Source organism: Rhopalosiphum padi, chromosome 2, assembly GCF_020882245.1.
Source record: "Rhopalosiphum padi isolate XX-2018 chromosome 2, ASM2088224v1, whole genome shotgun sequence".
NCBI classification, from domain to species: domain Eukaryota; kingdom Metazoa; phylum Arthropoda; class Insecta; order Hemiptera; family Aphididae; genus Rhopalosiphum; species Rhopalosiphum padi.
The window spans coordinates 60156607-60183481 of NC_083598.1; the positions used below are offsets into that span (position 1 = coordinate 60156607).

At 24.1% G+C, this 26875-nt stretch overlaps 1 protein-coding gene across 4 annotated transcripts; it reads left to right on the plus strand.

Annotated features, from left to right (window-relative positions):
- Positions 1-80: 80 nt before the first annotated feature.
- LOC132919314 (proto-oncogene tyrosine-protein kinase ROS) lies at positions 81-26875 on the plus strand. Of its 4 annotated transcripts, none has more exons than XM_060980817.1 (28): positions 81-586; positions 5945-6001; positions 13465-13524; positions 13602-13695; positions 13778-13998; positions 14413-14655; positions 16320-16476; positions 16563-16682; positions 16756-17050; positions 17122-17313; positions 17998-18314; positions 18385-18683; positions 18962-19162; positions 19226-19415; positions 19501-19656; positions 19720-19884; positions 20164-20339; positions 21042-21380; positions 21445-21720; positions 21817-22010; positions 22091-22539; positions 23083-23274; positions 23342-23563; positions 23635-24107; positions 24178-24404; positions 24463-24654; positions 25954-26078; positions 26150-26875. In XM_060980817.1, the coding sequence occupies exons 1-28, from the start codon at positions 467-469 to the stop codon at positions 26434-26436; spliced, it is 6039 nt and encodes a 2012-aa protein (XP_060836800.1). In that variant the 5' UTR covers positions 81-466; the 3' UTR covers positions 26437-26875. The 4 variants fall into 4 exon arrangements, with proteins under 4 accessions (XP_060836800.1, XP_060836801.1, XP_060836802.1 ...); XM_060980818.1 differs by having other exon boundaries at positions 19738-19884; positions 23632-24107; XM_060980819.1 differs by having other exon boundaries at positions 14413-14529; positions 23632-24107.

The following is a 26875-nucleotide window of genomic DNA, read 5'->3' on the forward strand; positions in this document are numbered from 1 at the left end:
TGTGATAACGGGTGATAAGAATCGACCGCACCGCCACGAAACTTTTAGTGTGATGGTAGTGCATTTCTCGACCATCGGTGAATGGTTGGTGGCGCTAGTTGGTTTGCACATCAACTGCAGCTGTTGCAGTCTCCTCTCTCTCTTCGTTGCCCGCGGTACGGCGCAAACTTTAAATATCACAGTTCTACGAACCAGTTTACTATTATAGAGTCCACTAGTACCGTCTATGACGCGACCGTGGTTCTGTTATATTCTTAAATTTTGACTCCTCGTTGTCACCAATCGCTGCCCGCTGGTCCGGCGAATTCAGATTTAGATTTCAGTTTTCCCGCGACCTTCGTATGGTTCGTTCGGTTGTTGTTAATTTTTACGCTGCCCACATGCGTATCTTCGTCACTTCGACGTCCCGTTCTTCTGTATTATAACATAACTTTTAATAGTAAATCGTTACGCACTCACACGGTATATGATCATGGTTAATCCTTACTTGTTTGTAACTCTGGTGTTGGCCATTGAAATCTCAGCGCATACAGTTTCTCAAAAGGATACCATTCGTTTGGAATGCATTGAAAGGTGCCATTTACAGGTAAAATAATTTGTTCACGTGACTTGGACATTTTTCAATTTTAAATAAACATTAATGTATTAAGTATTACATTATTATAGTATAACTTAGGATTTTAATTTTGGATAACCAATAAGCACCTAATACGAATAATTTCTCGGAAACGATGTAAATAAAATATTTGTGTCGGTTTCAGCAAATCTATAAATAAACTTTTTTTAATAATTATTAATAAAATCACTATTTATTATACTTATATAGTATTATAATAATATATATAAGGTAGGTACATATACTTAATTATTTTGCTTTGATTGATAAATACAAGATAATGTATTTAATTTACTTATTTTTAAATATTATACATACTGCCAATTAGCTATTGTTTTGTCATCTGAATACCTAGCGATAAAGTTTACGTTATTTCAACTCTTTTGAAAAATATTATGTCAATTTAAAATAATCACCATCCATAATAATAGATAATTTTAAATATCAGTGTAAATACGAAATACCCGTATTTCATGATGTACTTATACTTATAAAAATTAAAAAAATTATTTTATTTTATTTGGTTGATTACGATTTTTATTAAACACCTACAGAATTACATTTTATACATTTTTACTAATACTTATATGCAAAATTATTTATACATAAATTTAAATACTGTAAATGTCAGGAATCTGAATAATTTTGAGTTAATATATCCAAATTTAAACAATTTTAATTACTGCTAAACTATAATGAATTTGGAAAAATATTTAACGTATATCAGATGTACTCAATATTAGTATTTAGTTTTCATAATAAAGTATTACAACAATAAAGTATATTTTGACTCCAAATCGCAAATCCTGAATGAATATGTAGATGAGAAAATAAATTTATCATTTAATAATTTATTTATATTTTAGTTTATTTGCCCAATTTTTCCTAATTAAAATTAAAACTGCTCAAGTACTCAACGGCTTTTCTCTTTGTCTTACTCTTAATCATTCAAAAATTAAAAGTATTAATTATAAACTGGATTACAAATAATTTAAAAAATTGATATATATATACTTGTATATAATATGTATAGCCATTTTTTTAAAATTAAATACTGTTTTATTTTTTAATTGTTTTTAAATTAGGTATGTCCTTATTGTATACGTTTTTGGTCTATATTACGACAAATGGAATAATATGTAATATTTCAAATATAGGGCCCCTTAAATATAAATAACGCTTAACAAAGTTATGTATTTTGATTTTTGAATGAAAAATTTGAATTTATCATTACCGAATAGAGTAATTTTAGCTTAAAACGAACTAGTTTATAGACATTATTAAAGGTATTACGTATTTATTTACGTATTTTGTTGTTCTTCTATAAAATTCAATTTTTTATGAGTAATAAGTACCTAAATAATTTTATTAATATAAAAACAAATAATTAAGTGGATATTGTACGTAATATTCATATAATAATGTTAAATAAATTTATGGTTTTGTATTCCTTTAAACATTCATTTGATGTAAATAATATTTTATATCTAGAAATAGTTGGTCCATATTGGTATATATGCCTATTGGTGTAAAATTGAAAAGTTAAAAATGATAGGTATTAAGGTCAGGTAATGAAGGAAGAATGTTTTTTTATAATATTCATAAATGTAGATAAGATACTAATATTTGTTTACAACTAATGAGTAAAATTAATAATTAATAAATCTTTAATGCGTGTAAATGAAATAATTGTTGTTTTACCTTTATTCTATATAAATAATTGATCACCATTTACCTACTACGATAAGCGGATCACAAATATAATCAGAATTTGAAATATTTTACGGTACTACTATAGTAAATAATATAGAATTCCACTTTGAAAGGTATATATTATGTTTTATCTTTTGTCAATAATATTCGGTTAATATTATTAACTTCAGTTCAAATTATTAATTTGTTGGTTAACATATTATTCGTATCAATAAAATAATATTATTTACGCATTTGTAATCGTACTAATCACCTGATACTAAATGTAATTATAGCCCATAGGACCTATAGGGGGGCATAGGTATATATTTTAATTTTATTGATATTTACATCAAAATTATCAATTAGTAAAGATTTATTTTACTTTTGTCTAATATTATTACTGGTTTGGATGTATAATTGTTAATTAGTTTTACTTCGTAAATTATGTATAAACAATTTTTGTATTCATCGCCTAAAACAACAATACAGATATTGTATATAGATATGGATATTTCCATGTGTAACCTGAATTTTTTTAGATTACAGACAAAACATCATGGCTCCTGTAATTAAAATTAATGGTTTGAACTGAGAGGTTATCAATGAAAATGAACAGCTTTTAAATGCTATTTTGGGAGATTATAAGATTATAAACATAGTATTAATGAACATAATAAGAGATGTTAATTGTTTTTTTTTTTTAATAAGTAATACTATTAAGAGCAATTATTACAATTGCTTTCAAGTATGGTTAAAATATTACAAGATATTTTCTCTCTGTAGTTGTACATTTCCTGGCCATAAAATTCACAAATTAATTAAGGCAATTTAGTTTGCTGACATGATGAAACATTTTAGTTAAACTATTTCAATACATTACCCCTCTAGAATTCTAGGATTATATATATGTCAATTGTTTATATAAGTTTAAACTTTATATTTTGTATTAACTTTACTTGTATATATTTATTATATATGTATTTATAACATATTTATTAATATTTTAGATTATGATAATTTTATCACTAATATATTATGAAAACGTATTATATTAATAAAATAAAATTATTGTGCACTTTTAACCATTTTGGACGTAGAATTGATAAATTGATTTTACTACATATGCAAATAATAAAAGAAATTATAAGAATTATTTAATTGTTAATTTCAATCATAGATTATTAAAACTATTTCTTAATATAAATAATAATTGATTATATTAAATTAGTTAATTGACCTATTATCTAACTAACGGTAAGAACATTATCTGTGTTTGTACCTTGTTTTTTTTTACGAAAATTCAATTTTTAAGAAAATTATATTAATTTTAATATTTTACATACTCATATAACTTGCTTAAAAATTTTAAAAATCTGACGCTTAAGCACTTAAATAGATAATGTCATTATTTTCAAGTTTGATAATAGATCAATTTACTTTAATATTAAAACTAACAACACGTAATCGATTTTGATGAACATAAATTTGCCATGTCCGTACGTTTAGAAGATGGAGAAAACACATGTATGAGTAGTTCTCTTAAAGATTGATTTAACCTGTTAAATATAAATCAGTACAATCTTTTTGACTTTTTTTGATTGAAATTACCTTATTTTATTTCCTGAACTATTTTTGCATACATTGCGTTTCTTTGTATTTATGAAATACGTTTCTACTCCAGCAGACTACCGGTTATCGGTCAACTATTTTGTTATTAATTATGACCGTGTTGGCTATTAATATTTAGTAACACATTGGTATATATAGTATAGATACGCATTGCTGATATGACGTATTTTAATTTATTTTAATGATAATCTACATATTGTATTGAAAAATATTTTTACAAATTTTATTGACACAAATCTGCATCAAATATAAGGTTTTAAATGTTTACCTTTGTTTTTTTTTAATTCCTAAATCGTGAGTATATTCAATATAATGTAATATAATATAATAGAATAGTATATTATAAGTAGATAATTCTATAATAATATTTAAATAATTCAATTTATTATTATATTTTTGCTAATTTTAATTTATATTGTGAAGTTATATTACACAATTATTTAGTTTGGTATATTCGCATAATAATTACTGTACTGTTTTTTATAAACATTAATAATCAGTCATAACAGAATTTTACTATAAAAATAATGTGAACTTAAGCAATACTAAATAATTGACTAATAATTTTATCTAAAAGTAGTTTAAAACAAATTTTAGTAGTATGTATCGATAAAGAAATAATGCTATACGTTTGTGTTAATAAATAATGGTAGTAATGATCTTTATATTTAAAAGTAGTAAAACTATTCTCTTCATATCCTACCTCTTGCAAGTAAATAAAAAAAAGTAAGTGTTCATCCAGACAGTTACAAAGGTAGTTAACGTGTCTACAGGGGCGTACAGGATGTCCGCTTATTTCACTCGCAGGTAGATAATGAACATTTATTCAACCACCTGTTCAAAAATGTGATTCTTTGGTGTTTCTTATTAGGCACTTGTTTTAACGTAAATAAATTCTCACGCATATTTGTTTCATTTTGGTTATATTTTATAACAATTCTGTTATACTTAGTTATTTTTTTATTTTTGTTTTGGATTATAGGTATTTAATTTAATTTTTGTAATTTATTGTATACAAATAAGATGATTTTTAGTTCCCTATTATCATTTTTTATACTTAGAAAATATACATTTATGGTCATTTTTATTTTAGTATGCATTATTTCAATGTACAGGTAATAGATTTGAAATAAAAAAGTTTAATTGTGAAATTACAAAATCATATAATAATATACTAGCATAGTTAAGTTGGTTGATAAAATTGTATATATACCTAGTTGTAGTTTGTACTCTAGCTGTTACAATTTAATATTATACAGATTACAGACCGGCCGTCGTGTTTATTCTTACACGCTTATTTACGTGCCTAATTATTAATTATTATACACTCCAATTTACTTTATTAGACTATTTAAATGGTTAATAGAAATTAGTAATTAAACTTAGTACTAAATATTTAAATATGTTGGCTCTAAAAAATCTTATATTTTTGAAAACATAAACTTTTTTGAATGTAAGCAAACAAAAACATACAATCGCTCTAATTTATAACTAAATTTCCACTATCATATTTTAAGTTCAAGTATATAATATATAATAACGTTATAATTATTCGAATAAAGTTATTAACGCATAATTTAGAGTGATTCACACATATATATTTGATTTACTCATATTTGTTTAATTTTAATTTACTCATCTAAAGAATACGATCAGTAGGTAAGAAACAAAAATAAAAACCTTAAACTTTTATTAATTTATAATAATAATTTTCTACACTTAAATTTTGAAAAACGTAGAACAATAGAGGTTAGTATTTTATTAACTAAATCAAATATAGGAATAAATGTCGAATAAAACCTAATGTATACATTTTATTATTAACTTATTTTAATTTAATCAATAATTCGTTTTAATTGATTGTTTTTTTTTACCCTTATTGATAAATAATTATTTTTGTGAAATTTTATTTTACTAAGAAACCGTAACTTGTATAATAATAGATATATTCTTAATGGTATTATAACTATTATAATTAATTAAATTTTAATTATTTTATTTCAGAATGAAACTACAAATCGTGAAGAGCTTTTATGCAATTCTGAATGTGCAGTAAATCAGGTAATATATATATATTATATTATTTATATCTATAAACTATATTTCTATTTTCACATTATAATTTATAACAAATAATAACTTCCATTAAATACGAATTATTTTGGTTTATACCACTAAATTTATTTGATATTTTGCATAATGTATTTATTTATATACTAGAATTTTAAAAAGCGAAAAAAAAAAATCTCCTTGAGAATATATTTTTTTTATATCCGGTCTTTATATATATCTGATTTTACATGTACATCGTTAATGGTTTCCATGTCGGGCGAATTTCTGATATCTATATTCATAATGTGGTTAGGTATAAAATTATTTTTTTAACCATGTCATTTATATGCCGAAACCCTAAAAATAATTTAAATTATAATGTTTAGGGGTTTTAAAATAAAATACTCGTATTCATTCTTATATCATATATCTATTTCTGTTTCCGCTGAGATTCATTATAATGTATAGGTTATAGGTATTAGGTATTCAATTGTTTCAAAAATTAAAATATTTTAACTCTAGAAACAATTTATCAGAATATTATATATTATTATAATATAATATTATATGTTATGAAGTATTCATTTGTTAGTTTATCACATTAGTACAAAATATTTTAATATGCAACTTTACAACCGGATACAGTTTAATTTGTAGGAATTTTGTAAAAATCTAAATGTCAGGTGGTTATTTGATGGGATATGAAGGGCGCTACGGAAGTTCACTCGACCGCTCACAAAAAAACTGCTGAACAATAGGATAAACTAGACTGTGTATTAATGCGTAGATCCTTTTCATGTTAATATTTCTGTTAAATCTGTAAAACATTATCCTATATTATTACGATACTTCTTAGAAATATTGAATTATGGTTAATACTATTTATTATCGTATTGATTTTATGCTTTATTTGATTTATATTTTTAACTTTAATTTATAATATATTATTAACACCTTATTAATTACAGTAAAGTTATATTATTCAGTACAAAATAAGTTTTATACAGGATGAGTGAAATTTATTATTTTGTCACAGTTAATAGCTAGGAAAAGTACTAAACCGTGAACATCATTTATACGTCATAGAGTATACTATAACATCCGGTTCTCTCATAACCAATATATTAATAATATTATTAAATATATCTATCTTCAAAACCCTGTTAAGTAATATTTGATTTGATGTTCTGAGTATTATAGATGATAATAATCGTAATTAATTATAAATACAATATTGAGTATATTGTGTAAAAACGTTTATAGAATTTTATATTGGTAAATTGTATGTATAATAACATGTAATGTATATTAATTTATAACAAGACGTCTAAAGATGGGATTTGGATGTGTTTTGCATTTATTTTCTCTCATTAGAGTTAGTTTTAATAATAAAAAAAAGTGATGCAGATGGTCACATCTGCTTACTGCTAACAAAAATTATATAGTTACTACTTAAATTAGGATATTATTGAAATAATAATTCAAGTAACTCTAATAGATTCTATGAATAATATTATTGTTACATGTCCATCTTATGTTGTATGATATTATTAATATTATATGTATCTAGTTTTATTTTACTAGCATACATTTATTGCGAGTGGTTCGTTTTTCAAAAATTGTGTAATTTAAAATCAGCAAAATTTAATCGCTAGGTTATTATTATGTGTAATTATTTTGCAGTACGGAATAATTGAATCAAGTGGTCGGGATACTTGTACATATTTCGCTGTGAACAAATATTTATTGAACGTTTCCTGTCTTGTTGCAGACAATAGAAGTTAATTGTAATTTATATAAAACTTTAATCCTTGGTTCATACGTGAAGAAAATGAATCTTTCAAATCTTTGTATATTTTATATAACCATGTACGTTGTTCCCTTCAGCCCTTGGTGGATAAAAATAAGTTACATTTGACGTTGTCTTATTAATTTACTTTTTCCAAATTAATTATCTCTAATACTCAAGATTAAATGTAATAAATTAATGTAAATAATATGCGTGCTTTTTTACTTCTTCGAGCTACACAAAAAGTCTAAGCCCTTAATACATAATCCGTGTAGTGGTGTACATAAACATTTCTGAAGGGAAGAGAAGTTTTATACTGAAACATATCGAAAATTAGTGTCTATAGTATTTAAGTAGACGCTAAATTGTCAATACTTAATAATTAATCGTGATGAAATATCTAAGTTACGATTAAAAATGTAAGTTTAAAATTTAAATTATTAACAGTTTTATAGATGTGGTTACGTAAGTGTGGCTTATCTTTTAAGGTCAGGTACTTAAAATATGAACAAAAATTACAAACTACTATTGCTTATATTCAATTAATATTCATTATTTGTTTGTTGATGTTTGATAGATTTTTGAATTCAAATGGAAACTCAAAATATTACCTTTCTAAATTACAAATTGAGTTTTATTGGATATACGTTTTAGGTATACATTAAACATGTATTTAAAATTCCTATTACAAAATTATTTTAAATCAAATAATTGTTTATTTAACATTTGAAAATATTTATATGCTCAGAGCAGAAAACATTTTTTTTTTAAATGAGAGTGTTATCTTTTTATATATCTACCTAGTTATATTTTATAACCTTTAATATTAATATATTGTATTACCTAAGTAAAATGTAATATTTAATATGGCCTTATTTAAGTTTATTCTAGTCTATTATTCTAACTCAAATGTTTATGTTTGATGTAATAAAGAAGTGTGATCAGTACGTTTAATAATAATTATTGCTACTAAACAAAGTCAAATTGATATGAAGGGGTTCTCGACCCGCATTTGTGGATTGACTAATAAGTAACCCTGACTATTATTTTATCGAATTAATATATTGTTAGGGTCCCGGATGATGTACCGTGTGAATTTTATTGCCGTGGATCTGGTCAACATCGTTCAATTTAAATAAAAACAAAAATGTATTAATTATTTACTACTTATTTCATTTAGCCAACAGTTGTTAGTTAATATATATTTTGTTTTGTTCTGAGTGAGCATTATAACTAATAAAAATTCAATATTTTTATTTATCACTATTAAGAACAACGTTTTTGTTATTTAATCAGTAATTTCTAAATTGTAGTGGATCAAGTTAAGTATTACTTTTTTTCCGCCTTATCTGTTTACGCTATTAACTATCGAATTAATTATTATACTCAATGCATATTTTAAAAACTTCAAAACTAGAATATATTTTGTATTCCATATTTAAGTTGGTCCTGTTATTTAAATTATTGCAGTATGCCTAATATGTACCTATGCAACTTAAATAAATATTTAATTATACCATTATGTATTTATATTTTAAATTGTCATTTGTTTTTTATATAACTTTTTAATTGTATCCTTGTTATCATTGGTATCAAATGTAATATCAAATCTACGTTATTTTAAATGATTTGAATATTTTCTTCTAATGTATCATTAGACTATATTAGAGTTTAAAATTATACAAGTACCTTGTTTGTCCGTATTTTTGTATGACGTATGTACTTTGCTCCACGTCTTATCCTTACTCAGTATACGCATATTAATTTTTTTTTCAAATTTACTTTAAATTTAAAAGTTGATCAAAATATATTAATAAATACCTATTAATGCATTAAGATACTTCTAAAAATATCTGTATTTGTATAGGTATCCACATTCGGCACAAACTAATGTCAAATTTGAATTATTTTACTATTTTATTGCATCTCTAACAAAATATATTATTTACACCTTGGAACCCTAGATCATAATATATATTCAGTTATCGTACTTTAAACTGTTGTTTTTTCTGTAATTTTTTTTGATATATTGCAGGTAAATCACAATTAATTTTGTCGTACGAAAATACGATTAGTGTAACACTCAAATTTTATTATTTATGGCAATCAGCTAAAGGGTGGATTACAAAAATGATCTGGGATTCATTGATCTATGTTAGAATGTTGTAACTTGCAAGGCCGCATCCAGAAATTGTTTTCGGGGTGGGGGGCGTTCAAAACTTGTATAATTTACATTGTATATTTACTGAATTTAGGTAATGATAATAATATTTTCATGTAACTTGTCAATTGATTATAAATATTATACCGCGTGCCTGCGAAAACAGGGTACATTTAATCACTCATTAGTTATTACTTATTAGTTTATTAACCTATAAATATTTTTCAACTCTGTCTGCGGGACGTTAAACTAGACTAATCGGTCATAAATTCCTATGACTTATAATTATTTTAACTCATGGCATGCACAACACACTTAATTTTTTTTTTTAATGACAACCATCGTTTTGAATATAATTTTCGAGTTAATCAATTATTTTCAAGCAATTTTGATCTTGTATTCAATACTAACGTGTTTTTTTTTTATATTCTAAGCACAAGCACCTTATGATACATGTGGGCGGTTTCTCCACACAAGCCCTTCTGTTAAATTGTATTTCTTTTTATAACTATATCTATTATGCTTCTTATACTTAACACTGTATAGATTGTATAAAAAAAAAAAAAAAATTATTTACTATTTATGAATTAGTATTTTATTTTATTTTATTTTTACACATTTATGAAATTACATAATTTTTTTTAACAGTATTATATATTTTTATTTAAAATTTAATTTATAAATATTTTATATCAAATTATAAATTTATTAATAATAAATATATAATGTATCATAATATGGTGCTTAAAACGAAAAAAACTCATCTAAAAAAAAAAACAAATTTAATACATTTTTTAAAAAATTATTCCCATTCACCAATTTTGGGTTTAGAATACAATTTGATAGATCAATCAAAAAAATTGATTAACACAAAAATGATTTTCAAAATGAGGATTTTTATTTTAAAAACAAAGTTGTGTTGAGCATGCACAAAATACAGGAGTTCAAAAAATTGTAAGCCATAGGAATTTACGACGGATACACGGTATAGTAATTCATTATAATCAATGGTAATATCTATAATCGTAGACCGTAGTGTATAATACTGCAGTTTGAAATGAGAATTAGCAATTGTATTAAAATCCATTATCCGTATAGTTATCGCTTTTATAAACTGTTAATTTGTTGGAATTTCTCAAACTGTAGAATAGTGACTATAAATAAATTATACGAACTCCAATATTTCGCCGCGGCCGTTTCTCTGCCCTAAAGAATTATCCTTCCTACGAAATATTAATATCAATAATGTACTTATCATTTAATATACAACTATAAATACTAACATTATAACCTTTTTTCATTTTCAGATATTTTGCATGCATTCATTCCTGATTAATAAACTTTGAGTTGTGAAACATCAATTTTGATATATTAGGTCAAAAAACTTGAACATTCATTACAATGTTACTCCTTTCAGTTGTTATGATTTATTTCGTAATTAAAAATTAATTTAATGTTCAATTATTAAAGCTAAAAATTGATAATTTAAACAAGATTTTTCATAAGTAGTTCATATTGTAACCAAAACATCAAAATAATAGATAAATATGGTATTTTTTTTTTAATAGCTATTTAAAGTTGAAATTTGGGAAAAATAAGATTTTTAAACAAAGAATAACGATCTTAGTAGTTATTTTTTTATAATTTAAAAATAATATTCTTGAGTACTTGACATTTCTAAAGACCTAAAGTTAAGACCTATATTATTATATTTTAATTTTTAAACACACAATGACGTTTTTAAATGCAATATTTTGGTTAAATATTAATTCTACCTATTGTACTACTACTACTTTAGTATGTAGACTGTAGATAGCACTCTGTTGAACCTTGTACTGGTAGTGTCGAGTTTTTCACTATGATGGGTGTATTAAATTTTAATACATCATTCAATCATTGTACGCTAAAAAAAGATTCTGAACGTGGATAGTCTATCAACCTATATATAGGCTATAGCACTAAGTATATTTTATATTTTTGATATTTATATTAGCTAATGTAATTTATTCTACTATTAGTAATACAGTAGATTGATTTAATATTTGCGAAAACATTTCATTTGAAAAATATAACAAAATATAATAATAATATACGTCAATATTTTATGTCTCAACAAATAATATTTTTGAACTATAACAAAATGGATATCGTTATTTATAGTTTAAATGTGTAATTTTGTCCAAATTCGAACTTGAAATGTCAATAAAAAATAATTATGCTTATATATTTTTAGATTATTTTTGTTTTCGTATGAATTACTTATATGAGAGATCCTGTTTTAAATTCTCAATCATTAGCTGTAAAAATTGTACATTTTATTAATTTTTCAACTGCATGTCTGCATGCATATTTTCGCGATTTTTATGAATTTTATCAAAATTTGAACTTTAAATGTTTATAATTATAAAATTATAAAAATAAATTGTACTTAATATATGTATTAGTATTTCTACATATCTATAACTGTAAGAACAACTTGTATTACATTTTCACGTTTTTTAATTGAGCAAAAAGTTTTTTATGATTATGGATGTTTATATTTTATAAATATAATAAAATGAAAAAATATACATATATTAAAAAAAATTAGGTAGTGCTTTCACTGGATGGCTTCTTCCCTCACGTTTTCATGTACAAAATTTATTATATCACATATTCTTATTGTGCCCAAGGGTACAGATTGTATATTTCTTGTTAAAAATTAAAAAAAAAAAAAAAATATAATAAATCTCTAATTAACTTAAAAATAAGTATTATTGAAATTCAAAATTTAAACGCTTAAAAAAATATTATATCCACAAATATATTATTTTTTAATTGATAAACGAACTTAATTAATATAAGGTATCTTGTATTAAATTTTTAAACATTTTTAATCCGTGAATAATTTTGTTATCAATATTTATAAAAAAAAAAAAACTAAAAAAATGGAAAATTGTATGTCTTTAATAAATAGCTCAAAAATCAAAATTATAGTATGTATAGAAAATATCTAAAAAACAGAAAATTTCAAGTATCAGAAAAAAAAACAAAATCTATTACCTATGTCAAAACTAGGATTTGTGTAAAAATCCAAGATTAAAAAAATTATTAATTATATTTGTAAATTTAGATTTTAAAACTATTTTCATTAATTATACCTTTTATTAAAACAATTTAATTGCTTAAAAACCATATTAGTGATTATTGGATGGGGTGGGGTTCGGGGTGTACACTAATTTCTTGTTAGGTTAAAAAACTAAAGAATTTGAAACTTTAATATTAATAAATATTGTACCTAGACATATGCTTGAACATTAAAATGTATTTAAATGACTCTTTTTGGTATCCATAATATTAGCTAACAAGATAAATAATTATACAATGTTACATTGTAATTTGTAAAAAAGTTACTTTACATGTTTTGATATTATATGAAGCAGTAAAAGTACTCACTATCTTTATTTAACATTTAATTATAAATTCCTACATTTATAATTGTACTTTTTTTATACTAAAAAGATATTTTTGTTTATTTTTCAGTGTATTAGAGGATGTACTCTCTGGAACGAAGCACTTGATAATAATTGTTCAAAAGTTTGTGTAAGTTAATGTAAATTTTATTAAATAATTTCATACTTAAAACTATATTTATTAATACAACTTTAAATATATTATAGGACAATTTTAATGCAAATCATATATCTCAAAGCAAATTATATTGTATTGCAGGATGTAATGATGCTATTACTTTATACTTTCAAAAACTCCAGTGTATGTTTAATATTTTCCTAGTTAATTTAGTAATTTATTCAATTATAATATTAATAATATCAATATAATATATTATATTTAGTTGAAATTGGTCCTTTACCATCACCGACATTAGTACCAGATTCTCTGTTTGATAAATCTCTTAAGCTTCAATGGAAGGGTGTAAGAAGGAAAAATTTTAAATACAGAGTTCAATGGAAATTAGAAAATAATCCAGGAAATTGGCAATACTGTCAAAAAGAGACATGGAACAATGACTCTATTATACAATTGGACAATCTTCGGCCTTATACAAATTATCAAGTACCTACTAATTAATTTTATGAGATTATATTCTATAATATATTATTAGAATGTTTGATGACTTATATCAGGCCATCAGGGGTCACCAAAAGGGTGGCCCACGAACCAATGTTATCCAGCCCGTAGACTAAGAATAAATAACATATACTATACGACAATATTAAATGTACTAAGAATCTTTATGGCTCGCGAAAAATTTTCAGATTCCTAATGTGACCCTTAAAAATATTAATTGGTGACCCCTGACTTATATTTAATAATATTAATTCAAGATAAATTAGTTTTATTCTCTTATTTGTTCTTTATAAATAAGTATTTAACTATTGATCAATTAATTAACTTTGCTATCTGTTTTTTTATTTTATTTATTTTATCATCAATACTTATATACCTAATTGTTTTTATCTTTATTAGTTTCGTGTGGTATTATTATTAACATGGTCTGGAATGATGCAGTTTGTGGTTTCTGAACCAAGCGTGGTAATCAGCACACATCCCAGCAGAGTACCACCTTCAATGTCACCAGAAATTGTGAGAACAATTCCTGCAGATTCTAGTATATCAGTTACATGGGCTGCTATTCCTTTTCCTTTAGCCCCAATCCTTTCCTATCACTTGACCATCCAAGAACCAACAAAAGAGTACACCATCTTCAAGGTCAGAAAATAATATGTACATACAATATCTGTTTGGCTTATATGTTCTTCTTCACCAAAATGCATGGTCTTCAAAGCACAAATCAATACTACTTTTATTTAATGTCTAAGAAATAAATTTAATTAGTTCTAATAATTGATATTCTGTTAAACTAAATCTACTATACTATTAATTAAATGTAAATATTTTTATATTATTTGGACTAATTGTATTTCATAAGTCAAGTCTAAATTTGCTTAGTATCATTAATAGAGATTCTATAATGTATATTATATAAAATACTATATCGTAATATTTATTGATATTTTAAATTCTGATTAGATGAAGTATATTTTTATTATTATTCATTTATACATCACCTTTTAGAGCAGTAAAAATATTTCAATCTTGAACTTAGAGTGTAATTCACATAGAAGGTTTGTATTTGGGAGCTCAAAAGTAAAAAAATAAAAATACTTTTCAAGATAATAGAAACTGGAATATTTACGTGATACTAAAATTGATTATTTATTTTGTTGTATTTTAAAAATGAGTACTTAAAATTGTCACAAATTATTTATATTACCATTTTCTTGACATATACAATCTTTAAAATATTTTGGTTTTTTTTTTATCTATTTGTAAACAATTCACAAGTGTTACATTTTTAAAATTTATGTTGATAGACTTTTCAAATCAAAATACTCCAAAGCTTAATACAAAAATTATAATCTTTACATATAGCAATTCTAAATTATTGGGATTGGCAAAAAAAATTATTTGAGGATTTAATTCAAATTTTGACAAAATTCATCAAAATTATGATCAATCACAATTTATTTTGTTAAATGTTATGAACATTTTAATTTTAATAAGTACATAAAAACACTTCTTTTTATAGGCATTTTAAGTTGAAATTTTGACAAAATTAGATATTTGAATGAAAATGTATGACTTTTCCTTGAATAAATAAAGCTATTTTTTTGTGTTATTTATAAAATATTAATTCTATTATCTTAAAACTTGTTGACAATACAATTTAAAAAATATTTAGCCTTATTTTAAGTTAATTATATTTATATACCTAATATTTTTACATATGTTGTTGGGAAAAATTAGTTCAACATACATTATTATTAGTATTATAAATAAATTATAAAATATTCTTAGAAATTAAGTCTAAGAGCACTTTTTTTTGTTCAGAATCATTTGCCTTTGAATTCAAATATAACATATTTATTACAGTGACATTCTAAATGATGAATTGCACATATAACTTACTATACAGCAGAGCAATTTCCGTGTTACCATTTTCTTTAACTCAGTTATAATATTGTGGTATTTGGGATTTTTGATATTTTTAACCTTTCATTTCTTGTTTTAGTACAAATTTTATAGTAATTTATGCTTTTAGTTTACCTTTATCCATGTTAATTAATAAATAATTGAATGTCTTATTAATGTATTATAATATTTAACTTTCTAATGCATTATTAAGTATCAAATATTTTATTTTTTATTAATTATCTGTTTTTATTTTATTAATTAGATTGATTTATTTTCCTTAAACTAATATTCTATAACATTTAACACTTCTCTTAGTATTTATCTATCATCTATTTTTATTGTTGTATTTTCTATCTTTTAAATGTTTTATATTTATTAAATGTAATGATACTATTTAGGAAATATTGACTGGCAAAGAAAATGAGACAGAATTTTTTTACATGTTCCGGAATTTGGAATCTGCAAAAAATTATTCAATTTCACTTGCTGCTAGAAATGAATATGGTGTTGGTCCAATGACCAATGTTTTTGTCAAAACCCTACCTACATCAATGAGTAAATAATATGTTGTTTATTAGTCTGATTTATAATTTTAAAATATTTCATAAATTAATATTCTGTGATTCATTATTTATTTTTAGTAAAATATACTCCCGAACCTGTGCACTTATTCCTTGTATCTAATCATGATATATATATGAAAACTATAGAAATGATGGATACTCCTATTAGTGTTTATTTCACAAATCAAACAATCAATAGTATGTATGAGTATTATTAAAAATTATTTTATATTTTATTTATGTTTTGAACTTAAATAAAAATGTATCTTAGGTGTATCAATTAATATACGTACAAATACTACTTATATTTTGGATTCTTCGGGTTCTTTACTATCATTGTCTAACAACAAGATAAACACTTTATTAACAACAGAAAAAGAAATATTAATGGACACCACTATTGATTGGCTAAATAATTACCTATATATTTTAATGTCATCAAAAACTAATAGAAATTCTATAGTCTATAGTATAAAGAAATTTGATTTAGAACAAAAAAAAATAGAAGAAATAATTTCTGGATTTGAATATAAACCACTCCAAATAGAAGTTGATCCTTGCAATGGGTAATTATTTGATTGATTATAAAATATATATTTTTATTGTTATTATATTTATTTAATCTCATTGAAATCAGATACTTATTTTGGACAACAAAATTGGGTCTCTATCGTTTGGACTTAAGTAAAAAAGCAAAAAACTTAAAAATGTCTAGTATGTTAATTCTACAAAATAAAAATATTGGACCATTTATAATAGACAGTACAAAATTTTGTTTAATGGTGTTATTCCCAAAGAATAACACAATAATGTCTGTTTCTTTAGATGGGTAAGTTTTTAAAACACAATTACTAATGATAATCATTACCCAATATAGATGTATGTTTTTTGATTGCATTTGTGGACTGTGATGATCAACATTTTGCTTTTTTCTATTTATTTCCAAAATTTTAATTTATATACAAATTCTAAACAATGTGGAAATATTTTTATTTTTGATAAAAATTATATTAAACATTATATAGGTACAATATTAATATAATATAATATGCATTATTGTTCTAATATCTTATCTATATTTTTTTTATTAATATCTGTTGCTTAATAATACATTTTTGTTGATTTATTTTTATATTATAATAGTTTTGGTGACTATAATTTAATATTTTAATAAAATTGTATTATATTAGTATATTCGATACATTTTTCAAATTATTATTCTTGTTTTTAAAAGCTTTTTTAAATCTAAATATTTTATAATATATAGATGATATAAAGATTAGTGCATCATGATATAAAGCTTATTTTTTATCTTGTTTGTACTAGTATTACGTTTTTTCTTTGTTGCTCATAAAGTAATTTATGTTGACCACCACTTACTCATATTTCTTTGTCAAATGTATTAAATTACGACAAAAAATTTATTTTTTTGTAGTTGTTAATATTATTTTTTAAATTAATCTCTTTAAATTTTATGAACATTGACTATCTTAGATATTTTTGTACTTTACAGTCAAGATGTAATAGATATTAGAAATAACACAATAACTGCCTTGTTTAACGATGCAATAACCTTATCATATGTTAATGGATCATTTTATTGGTCAAATGGTTCAGTATTGATGGGAGAAGACTATTTTATTAATGAACAAAAATACTATCAAAATATTTATCCAGCTATGCATTTTTCCTACAATTTAATTTTATCTAATTTTACTGATCAACAACCAATACCAATTCCAAGAAATCCACCACAGTCTTTGCAGGCAATTTCTACATCTAGTAAACTAAAGGCTACTTGGCAGGTTCCGCATTTATTAGGTGGACAAGGTAAAATACAAATCAATTACTATTTTGACAGTTATTTAGAAATGGAATACACTATAATTTACATTTGTAGGACGTAATTCATGGCAAGGATGGGGTTATTTGTTCTCAATAGAATTTGAAAATGGAACAAACTGGAAATATATTGATACTAATAAAACAGAAGTGTTAATAAATTCGCTATCACCAAATACAAATTACATAATAAAAGTTGCTGCTTATTCGTCATCCGGTCAAGGACCATGGTCGTCAGAGTTTGTAGTAAAAACATTAAATCACAATGTTTCTGTACTTTGGGGAAATGCACAACAAATTTTGATATCTGATATCATGGGTGATTTTATAGAATCAATTTCAATTAATGAAGATGAAGTAAATATATATATGTGTTTTATATTGTTTTAACATAGTATTAACTAGAAAATATTTTGGACAAAATATTGTACATCTGTCTTACACATTGATTCACTTTGAATTTTATGATAGATATGATAATATTCTTAGCATTATTCAAATATTATTTTATATTGCAATATATTGAGAAAAAATGAGATTATTTTCTGCATTTTTTTTTTTTATAAAGCTAGTTAATTTAATTGATACATTGTATTTTGACAATTATTTGATAAATGTTACTTTTTATTTTCTAGATCAGTATTAAAAATTCTTCATTAGATGATGTTGCTTGGTATGAAGATTGTGTTTTTTATGTAGTTAATTCGAGTAAAATTAATTGGCTGAATTTAACAAGTCGCCAAGGAAGTACATTAGAAGATATTAATAGTGTTCAAAGTATTGCAATTGACTGGTTAGGTCGCAAAATATATTGGGCAGATCCATCAAAACAATCAGTAATAAATATTTGTATTTCAATTAATTAATGAATACTAATAGTACTAAGTGTTAATTTTTAGATATTAAGAGAAAATTTATTTGGAGGTCAAAGAGAGTTGCTTTTAGCATCTAATATTGCTAAAGAACTGAAAGTAGAATCTGTTGGTGGTTATTTATATTGGTCAACTGGGTTTGCAGTTAAGTCTTCAAAACTCAATGGAAAAGAACAACACAGTTATTATAGTACAGATTACTTTACTGGAAAAAGGGGTATAATACCTGAAAATAAATTAAATTTTAAAATTTCAATTATTTAAAAAATAATTTTTATGTATGTTTTTACATTTAATTTTAGTTATGAGTTTAGCCGTGGATTCTGTTGGTAGTTGGGTATATTGGATACTTCGAGAAAATGAAAAATCAAAATTATTCCGTGCACCGACTGCGGAGAAGCTAAATGATTTAAATAATCCAAATCCTATTAAAGAATTTGATAACTCATGCACTCAAGGTATACAATATTAATATAATGTGCATTAGAAGTAGATATCAAGTTATTTTGTTTTATATCCAGGACCTTTATTCTATGTAGACCATCATTTGCTGTGGCTTCAAAAAGGCAATGACATAATGATGAGTGATACAGATGGCCAATATCCTGCAATTATACGAGCTATGAATTTAAATGGTATTCAGACATTTAGCGTGCGTGATCAATACGCTCATCCAAAACCAAAAGGTACATAGTATAAATAAAACAAATTTATAAATATAGTTAATAATAATAAACAAAAATAGTCATAACATATTAATTGATTGTTTTAAAATTTTAAAATTGTATTTTCTTATTATGTTCACAGTAATTTTATGTTTAATAAAATAAATAGTAATATTATTTTATAATTTTGTAAGTGACTATATTACATACACCGATGTTAAGATACGCATTTTTTTTTTAAAATATGAATATTTATTTATATTTAATTATTACCATTTAAATATATGTATTGTTATTTAGGTTTAGAAACAAATGTTATTCCAGAAGAAGTGGACATAAGAATGATAAAAGTTAATCCTAGAGTTAATGAAAGTGTGTATGAAATCATCTGGGAGCCTGTTAAAACTGTTAACCATGGATTAGTTTCTTATACTGTTAAAGTTTTGGAAAAAGAAGACAGTAAAATTGATTCTCTAGTTAGTATTTAAGTTTTAATTATATTATACATAAATATAATTTTTATAGATAAACATAATACTTACATATCATATATTTACCGTTATTATATGTAAATTCAGGTTTATACTTGTCAATATCAAGAAAAGGTATTTTCTATATTATATATGTCACGTTCATTTTATGTTCTGATCCATTTCGTGAACTGGATAAAATTTCTATTTATAAAGCATTTTATTCGATAAAGCAAAAGTTAGGTATAAGGGGTAAATGTGAAATAAACAAATTTATCTGTTTTAAATCAAATCTAAAATGTAATAACCCATATTCAAACAAAAAATAAATTGCGTGCTTTGCAATTTTACTTAATTATTTATTTTTATTATTATTATTTACAACATAAATTTACCTAATAGTTATCTATAACTAGAATGCATAAAAATTATTCAAATATTATTTGTTTCGTCATGTGTATGTACAGATTATGGAACAATTTCATTACTACTAAATATCCGTATCCATTTTGTGAAATGGATGAATTTCACAAAATAGGTTAGAACGCAAAATGGACGCAACATGTACAATAATTTTTTAACAGACCTACCTAAAAATTTAACTTGATTATATTAAAATATGACATCGACTAGTCAGTGTGAATCCATTTTATGATATATTAAGCATAGTTACTACTAATTACTAATGATTTAAATTTTTTCTTATAGTTTGAAACACCAAATACTAAAGTATTAGTTGACAGTACACCTTTAGAAATCAGTATCAAAGCTTCTACAGTTTGGGGTTCGTCTCAAGTAGTAACAGTTTATTCACCAATTCCTACTGTACCAACAGACATACGAATTTTTGCAAACTTTAGTTATGATAATCATACTATGAATATCATACTTCAACATTCTATAATTCAAAATGTTACAAACTATGAAGTTAAATGTTATTATCAACTAAAAAATGTTTGGCAAGTGTGTTCAAAACAATCTATTGTGTCTACTAACACACAAACAAAATGGACAGGACTTTCTATTTATTCAGATTTAATGTTTAAAGTAATATTTTGTTATTTTTATTATTAATAAACTGTGTAAATTTAAAAATTTTGTTTTAAAATAGATACGAGCTTGTTCTATGGCTGGCTGTAGTGGATGGAGCCAAGATATAATATTCAATCAAACTTATAACTCTGCAAATTTCAAATTTAAAACTGCTTTAGTGAGTGGTTCCAAAATAATGATTTACCATTCAAATAAACAAAATAATCATCAAATAGTGTTATTAACAAATAGTTTGGTAACTAGTTTTACCTTAAATGATGTAGAAGATATTGCATTTTGGACCGATAGTAAAACTATATACAGTTCACCAATTAATAAATCAATTAATAATAAAGTAATTATTTAATAAAAGTAAAATCTAAAACTGATTTTAAAAAGTGAATTAGCGATTTTGTTCTATGTTATATATACAATATATATATTTTTTTAGATTTATTCAATTTCTGAAATTGATATAAAAATTGAAAATCTTTCATTTGATTGGATATCAAAAACAATTTTTTGGTCTGAAGTTGCTGAAAACCAATCAAGAATTATGGCTTTTGATATCAGGCTAAAAACAGTTAAAATAGTCATGTCTAGATCAAATAAAATATTTCCATCCTCGGCTGTTCTTTCTGAAGGGTAAATAATAATTATTAAACTTTAATTCAAGGTATTTGATTAAATAGATGATTTTTATAACAAAAATATTAAATTTATAGTTTATTTATTTGGATTGAACAAATTCCTGATTCCAATGAAAAACATATATTGAAAAGTAACATGAGTGGTGCAGATATTGAAACTTTTGTATACTCAAGCAATAATAATTGCAATTGTTCTAATTTGTACCCATTTGATAATGTATTAACATCTTACATATCAAATAGTGGTAAAATGAGACTTCTTTGGGTTGAAGGCAAATATCGAAATATTATTGTTTCTGATATTAATGGTTGTAAATGTTCAGTTATATTTCCTGTAAATTCAAATTTAAATTTAACATCTCTGGCAGTTGATAAACATAATATTTACTGGACAACAAACCAATCAATGTGTTCAATAAGAATTAAAGATTTAAATGACAGACCCATTATAGAAAATAATACATCATTATATTGTTTAAATCATATAACGGCTGTATATACAATTGATGGATTAACTGAATCAAGTAAGCAGTAATAATTCAATATTCATTAGTACTAATTTATTGTGGGGTACTTTTTAAATCATTGTATTTAAGATTTCATTATATTTTTAGAGATAATAGAAAAGGTTTTAATGTATGTTAAGTATATGACTGTCTTAGAAATACTATTGAAGGGTGGGATGTGTTGTGAAAGTTAAGTAATATTAAATTTGTAAGAAACTATTTATATATTTTATTTTAGTGAATTTTCATTAAAGTTATCTCCTATGGATTGACTATTAATTTTTCATGTATAGTTTCCACACAAAAATTCCATTTATAAGTAATATTTTTCATTTTTCTAACTTGAAAAGTGAATGTTTTTTAATGCTTTTTTAACTTTAAAAGTAAAGATAGTAGTAAAGTTAAACTGGTTATCACAATATGAAATAATAAATTGTTTTTAAGTTTTAGTTTAATAATTAATATTTATTATATTTCAAGTGATATTAAATATAAATTAAATAAATAAATAAATCTCTGCTTCTTGTGTCATTAATTTATCAATGTTATATTATATTGTAGTTAAGAGACCGTGCCCACCTGGATTTCCTCAAGTAAATCAAACATTACCATCTGTTTATATAGTATATTGGGATCCATCAGAATCGCGTGTTAAAAGTTACTCTTTAGAAAGAATGATTATAAGCGAAATAAGAAATAAAAGAAGTTTGAATTTAAATACAACTAATTGGACAACTGTTTACAGTGGACCTCGTAATTACATTTTTTGACAACTTTAAAATTTATTATTATAATAATGTACTATTAAAATGACTTTTAGAAAATCATTGGTTCATGTCTGATGTGAAACGAGACTTGGTATTTAAATTCCGCGTTAAGGCAGAGAATCATCATGGTTGGTGGAGTGAATATAGAACTTCAGATGAACCATTCAACCCCCAATACCAAGTAGAAACTTTAAGAAATGAAGATGTTCCTTGGAAAATACTAATAACAGGATTTATTTTGATTTGCCTTTTCTTGACAATGTTAATTAAGTATTGTATGTAATATTATATGCAATTGTGCATATTATTTTTAATTAATTAACTTTTAAACATTTTACTATAGTAGGTTCAATTACTTTCAATACCAAGGGACCGATGAGACCTGATGTGGAATTAGGGAGAATAAGAGAAATGCCACAAAGACCCACATTTTTTCATGCAGTAAATGTGGGTTACCAAGGCGCTGTGTTGTTCCAAAAAAAAGATAAAAATGAATTGCCAAGAATCAAAAAAGAGCAAATAAGAATAACTAAAAAATTAGGATCAGGAGCATTTGGAGAAGTCTTTGAGGGGACAATTAAAAATATAGTAAGAGGAGAAGCTGAAACACGTATTGCCATTAAATCATTAAAAGAAGGTGCTACTCAATGTGAAGTAGTAGAGTTTTTAAAAGAAGCAAAACTAATGAATAATTTCAAACATAAACATATTTTACAATTGATTGGGGTATGTTTAGATAATGATCCTAATTTTATTATTATGGAACTTATGGAAGAAGGTGATTTATTGAGTTATTTAAGGAAGAACAGACAAACTAATGTAAGATTAATATTATTATTATTATATATAAAAAAAAAAAAAATCATATCTATCCAATTTACTTATTTAGGTATTGAACCTTATTGACTATATACAAATGTGTATTGATGTGGCAGAAGGATGTTCATATTTGGAACAGATGCATTTTATTCATCGTGATTTAGCTTGTCGGAATTGTTTAGTATCATCTTCTGACCCTAAAGAGAGAATCATAAAAATTGGTGATTTTGGATTGGCAAGAAATATTTATACACATGACTATTATCGAAAAGAAGGAGAAGCTTTACTGCCTGTTCGGTACTATTAATATATTATAATATATATTTTGTGTATCTATATTATATTTTTATTTTAGATGGATGTCACCAGAATCATTAGTGGATGGTGTTTTTACCAGTCAATCTGATGTATGGGCTTTTGGTGTATTATTATGGGAAATCATGTCTCTGGGTCAACAGCCCTATCCAGGACTGTCTAATATAAATGTTATGTACCATGTTCAGCATGGTGGAAGACTTGAAAAACCAATTAATTGTCCAAGAACATTGTAAATATACAATAATAATTAATAATTCTATTCAGGGTATACCGCTGATATTGATCCTGGCATATAATTCAATCAACAATAGTAATGTTTTGAATACCTATCTACCATTATTGATCAAGTAATAGAAACCCATTTATTTGACCTTCTGAAATTTATAATTTCTATTTTATTATTAATTTATACCATAGTTTTTTTAATATTAACATTTTAATGTCTATATTAATTATAGCATTTTTATGATATTTTATATCTATATGAAATACTCTGTTTAAACTGATAAGCTCAATTTTGCACCTAGTTGAAGTTAAGTATGTAAATATTTTAAAAACTGCAATAGACAGTGCCGGATCTAGGATTTTTGACGCCCAGGGCTAATAAAATTTAGCGTCCTTATATAGTATTAGCAACAGGGTTCAGTATTTTTCATATTCTTAAGAGCTCCCTTATACCAACAGCATCTAGGACAAGGATACCCACTTGCTCCCCCTCCCTCCCTCTAGATCCAGCACTGGCAATAAGATTGTCTAAACATTAAAGTTCAAATTTAAAATACAGATTGTAAGAAAATAGTAGTTAGTGAGTGGAACGATAATGTATTGATTTTACAATGCCTAGATTTCAACTTTGGGAGTATTTTATGGTAGTAAATTGGATCTAATTGGTACTTAGTGTGATAAAAAGTAAAAAATTCCCAGTATTTTTCTTAATATTTAAAAAAACAAATAAAATTAAGGAAAACCGGTAATTTTTACTCAAAACCAATTTTTGACAAATTTGATTTCTATATTTGGTTATTACTCGAAAACAAATAATTGTAGAAACTGCAATGTTCATATTATCATATTCTATGTATGGTATAATTTTCAAAAAATGTTATTCATTTTTTTAATTTTCAATACAAATTGTATGCATATGAAATATCTTAAGTTAATATACCGTCTCCACTCAGAATGGTTTTTTGGTATAAAATGATTAATCATTGAAATTAAATTCAATGCATTCAATAGAATGGCCCCACTATACAACAGAGCAGTATCCACTTGTCCACCTTTCATGTATAAAATTACAAACATATATATTTTATTGTTTCTATATATATATGTATATTAAGATTATTTTATTTATAATGAGACATATTGTCTTATGATTAAATAGGACATACATAGTAGATTTTGAATGTGTGAAAATAAAAATTAAGGGACAATTATTTATTGTAAATAAACACAAGCTTAATTTAAATATATTGTGCAATATTAAATCGTTAAAATTAAAACATTAATTTTACATGTTTTATTGCAGATATAGTTTGATGCTTAAATGTTGGCATGTACAACCAGAAAAACGTCCTAGATTTGAGTACTGTTTAAAAGTTCTAAAATCATACATGGCTATGCCACTGGATTATGTTAATATTTCTTATGATCGTATGTAAAATTATTATAAATTATTGAATATTTTAAATAGTATGATGTATCTGAAATAATATATTATTTAGCACAACTACACAATGTATCACTGCCTTCAGAGAAATACACAATAGACCTTATTGCGTGTACAGATTCACAACAAGAATTTTCATCTCAACCCATAAGTAATAATGAAGGATATGAAATACCAATTAAAATAATTAATAATGAATATCTAGAGTTGTCATGCGAGTACCTAGATTTATCTGGAACACCTACAGTTAATTTTGTTGATAATAGAGATTCAGAACCAGAATCAATTCCTGAAGATATAAATGTACTCTATTGCAACATGAATCAAGAATTTTCAGGATGAATTCAACGATTCTCTCATGGCTGAATGTTAATCAAAGGCAAAAAGACTTAAAATTAGATGTATATTATTTTTTTATTTATTAAATTTTGTAAAAGGGTTATATAATTATTGCTCTAAATGATTTCTGTAAATATTGAGTCAAATCATAATTTTTGTTAAATTATTTTCTATGTTTATCTGATTATTGGCATTTATTTGATGCCAATGACAACTATTGAATAGTACACAGTAAGTGTACTTTATAATAATTACTATAGTTATTTATTGTATACAATTTTTATTTTTAAATAAAAGATGAAACACTTGAAAGTGTATCACTTTTGGGTGTTTAAATTATATGAAGTACAAAGTTCCTATATAAAATATTGTTTATGTTATATAAAAATAAGTTTACTGTAAATTAATGTAATATATTAAATAATGTGTCGTTATTAATTTA

Coding starts and splice junctions, on each gene's coding strand:
- LOC132919314 (XM_060980816.1), top strand. CDS start 467: ATGATCATGGTTAATCCTTACTTGTTTGTAACTCTGGTGTTGGCCATT. Junction 19,163..19,225: donor CAGATCCATCAAAACAATCA/GTAATAAATATT, acceptor GTTAATTTTTAG/ATATTAAGAGAAAATTTATT. Junction 23,564..23,631: donor GACAATGTTAATTAAGTATT/GTATGTAATATT, acceptor ATTTTACTATAG/TAGGTTCAATTACTTTCAAT.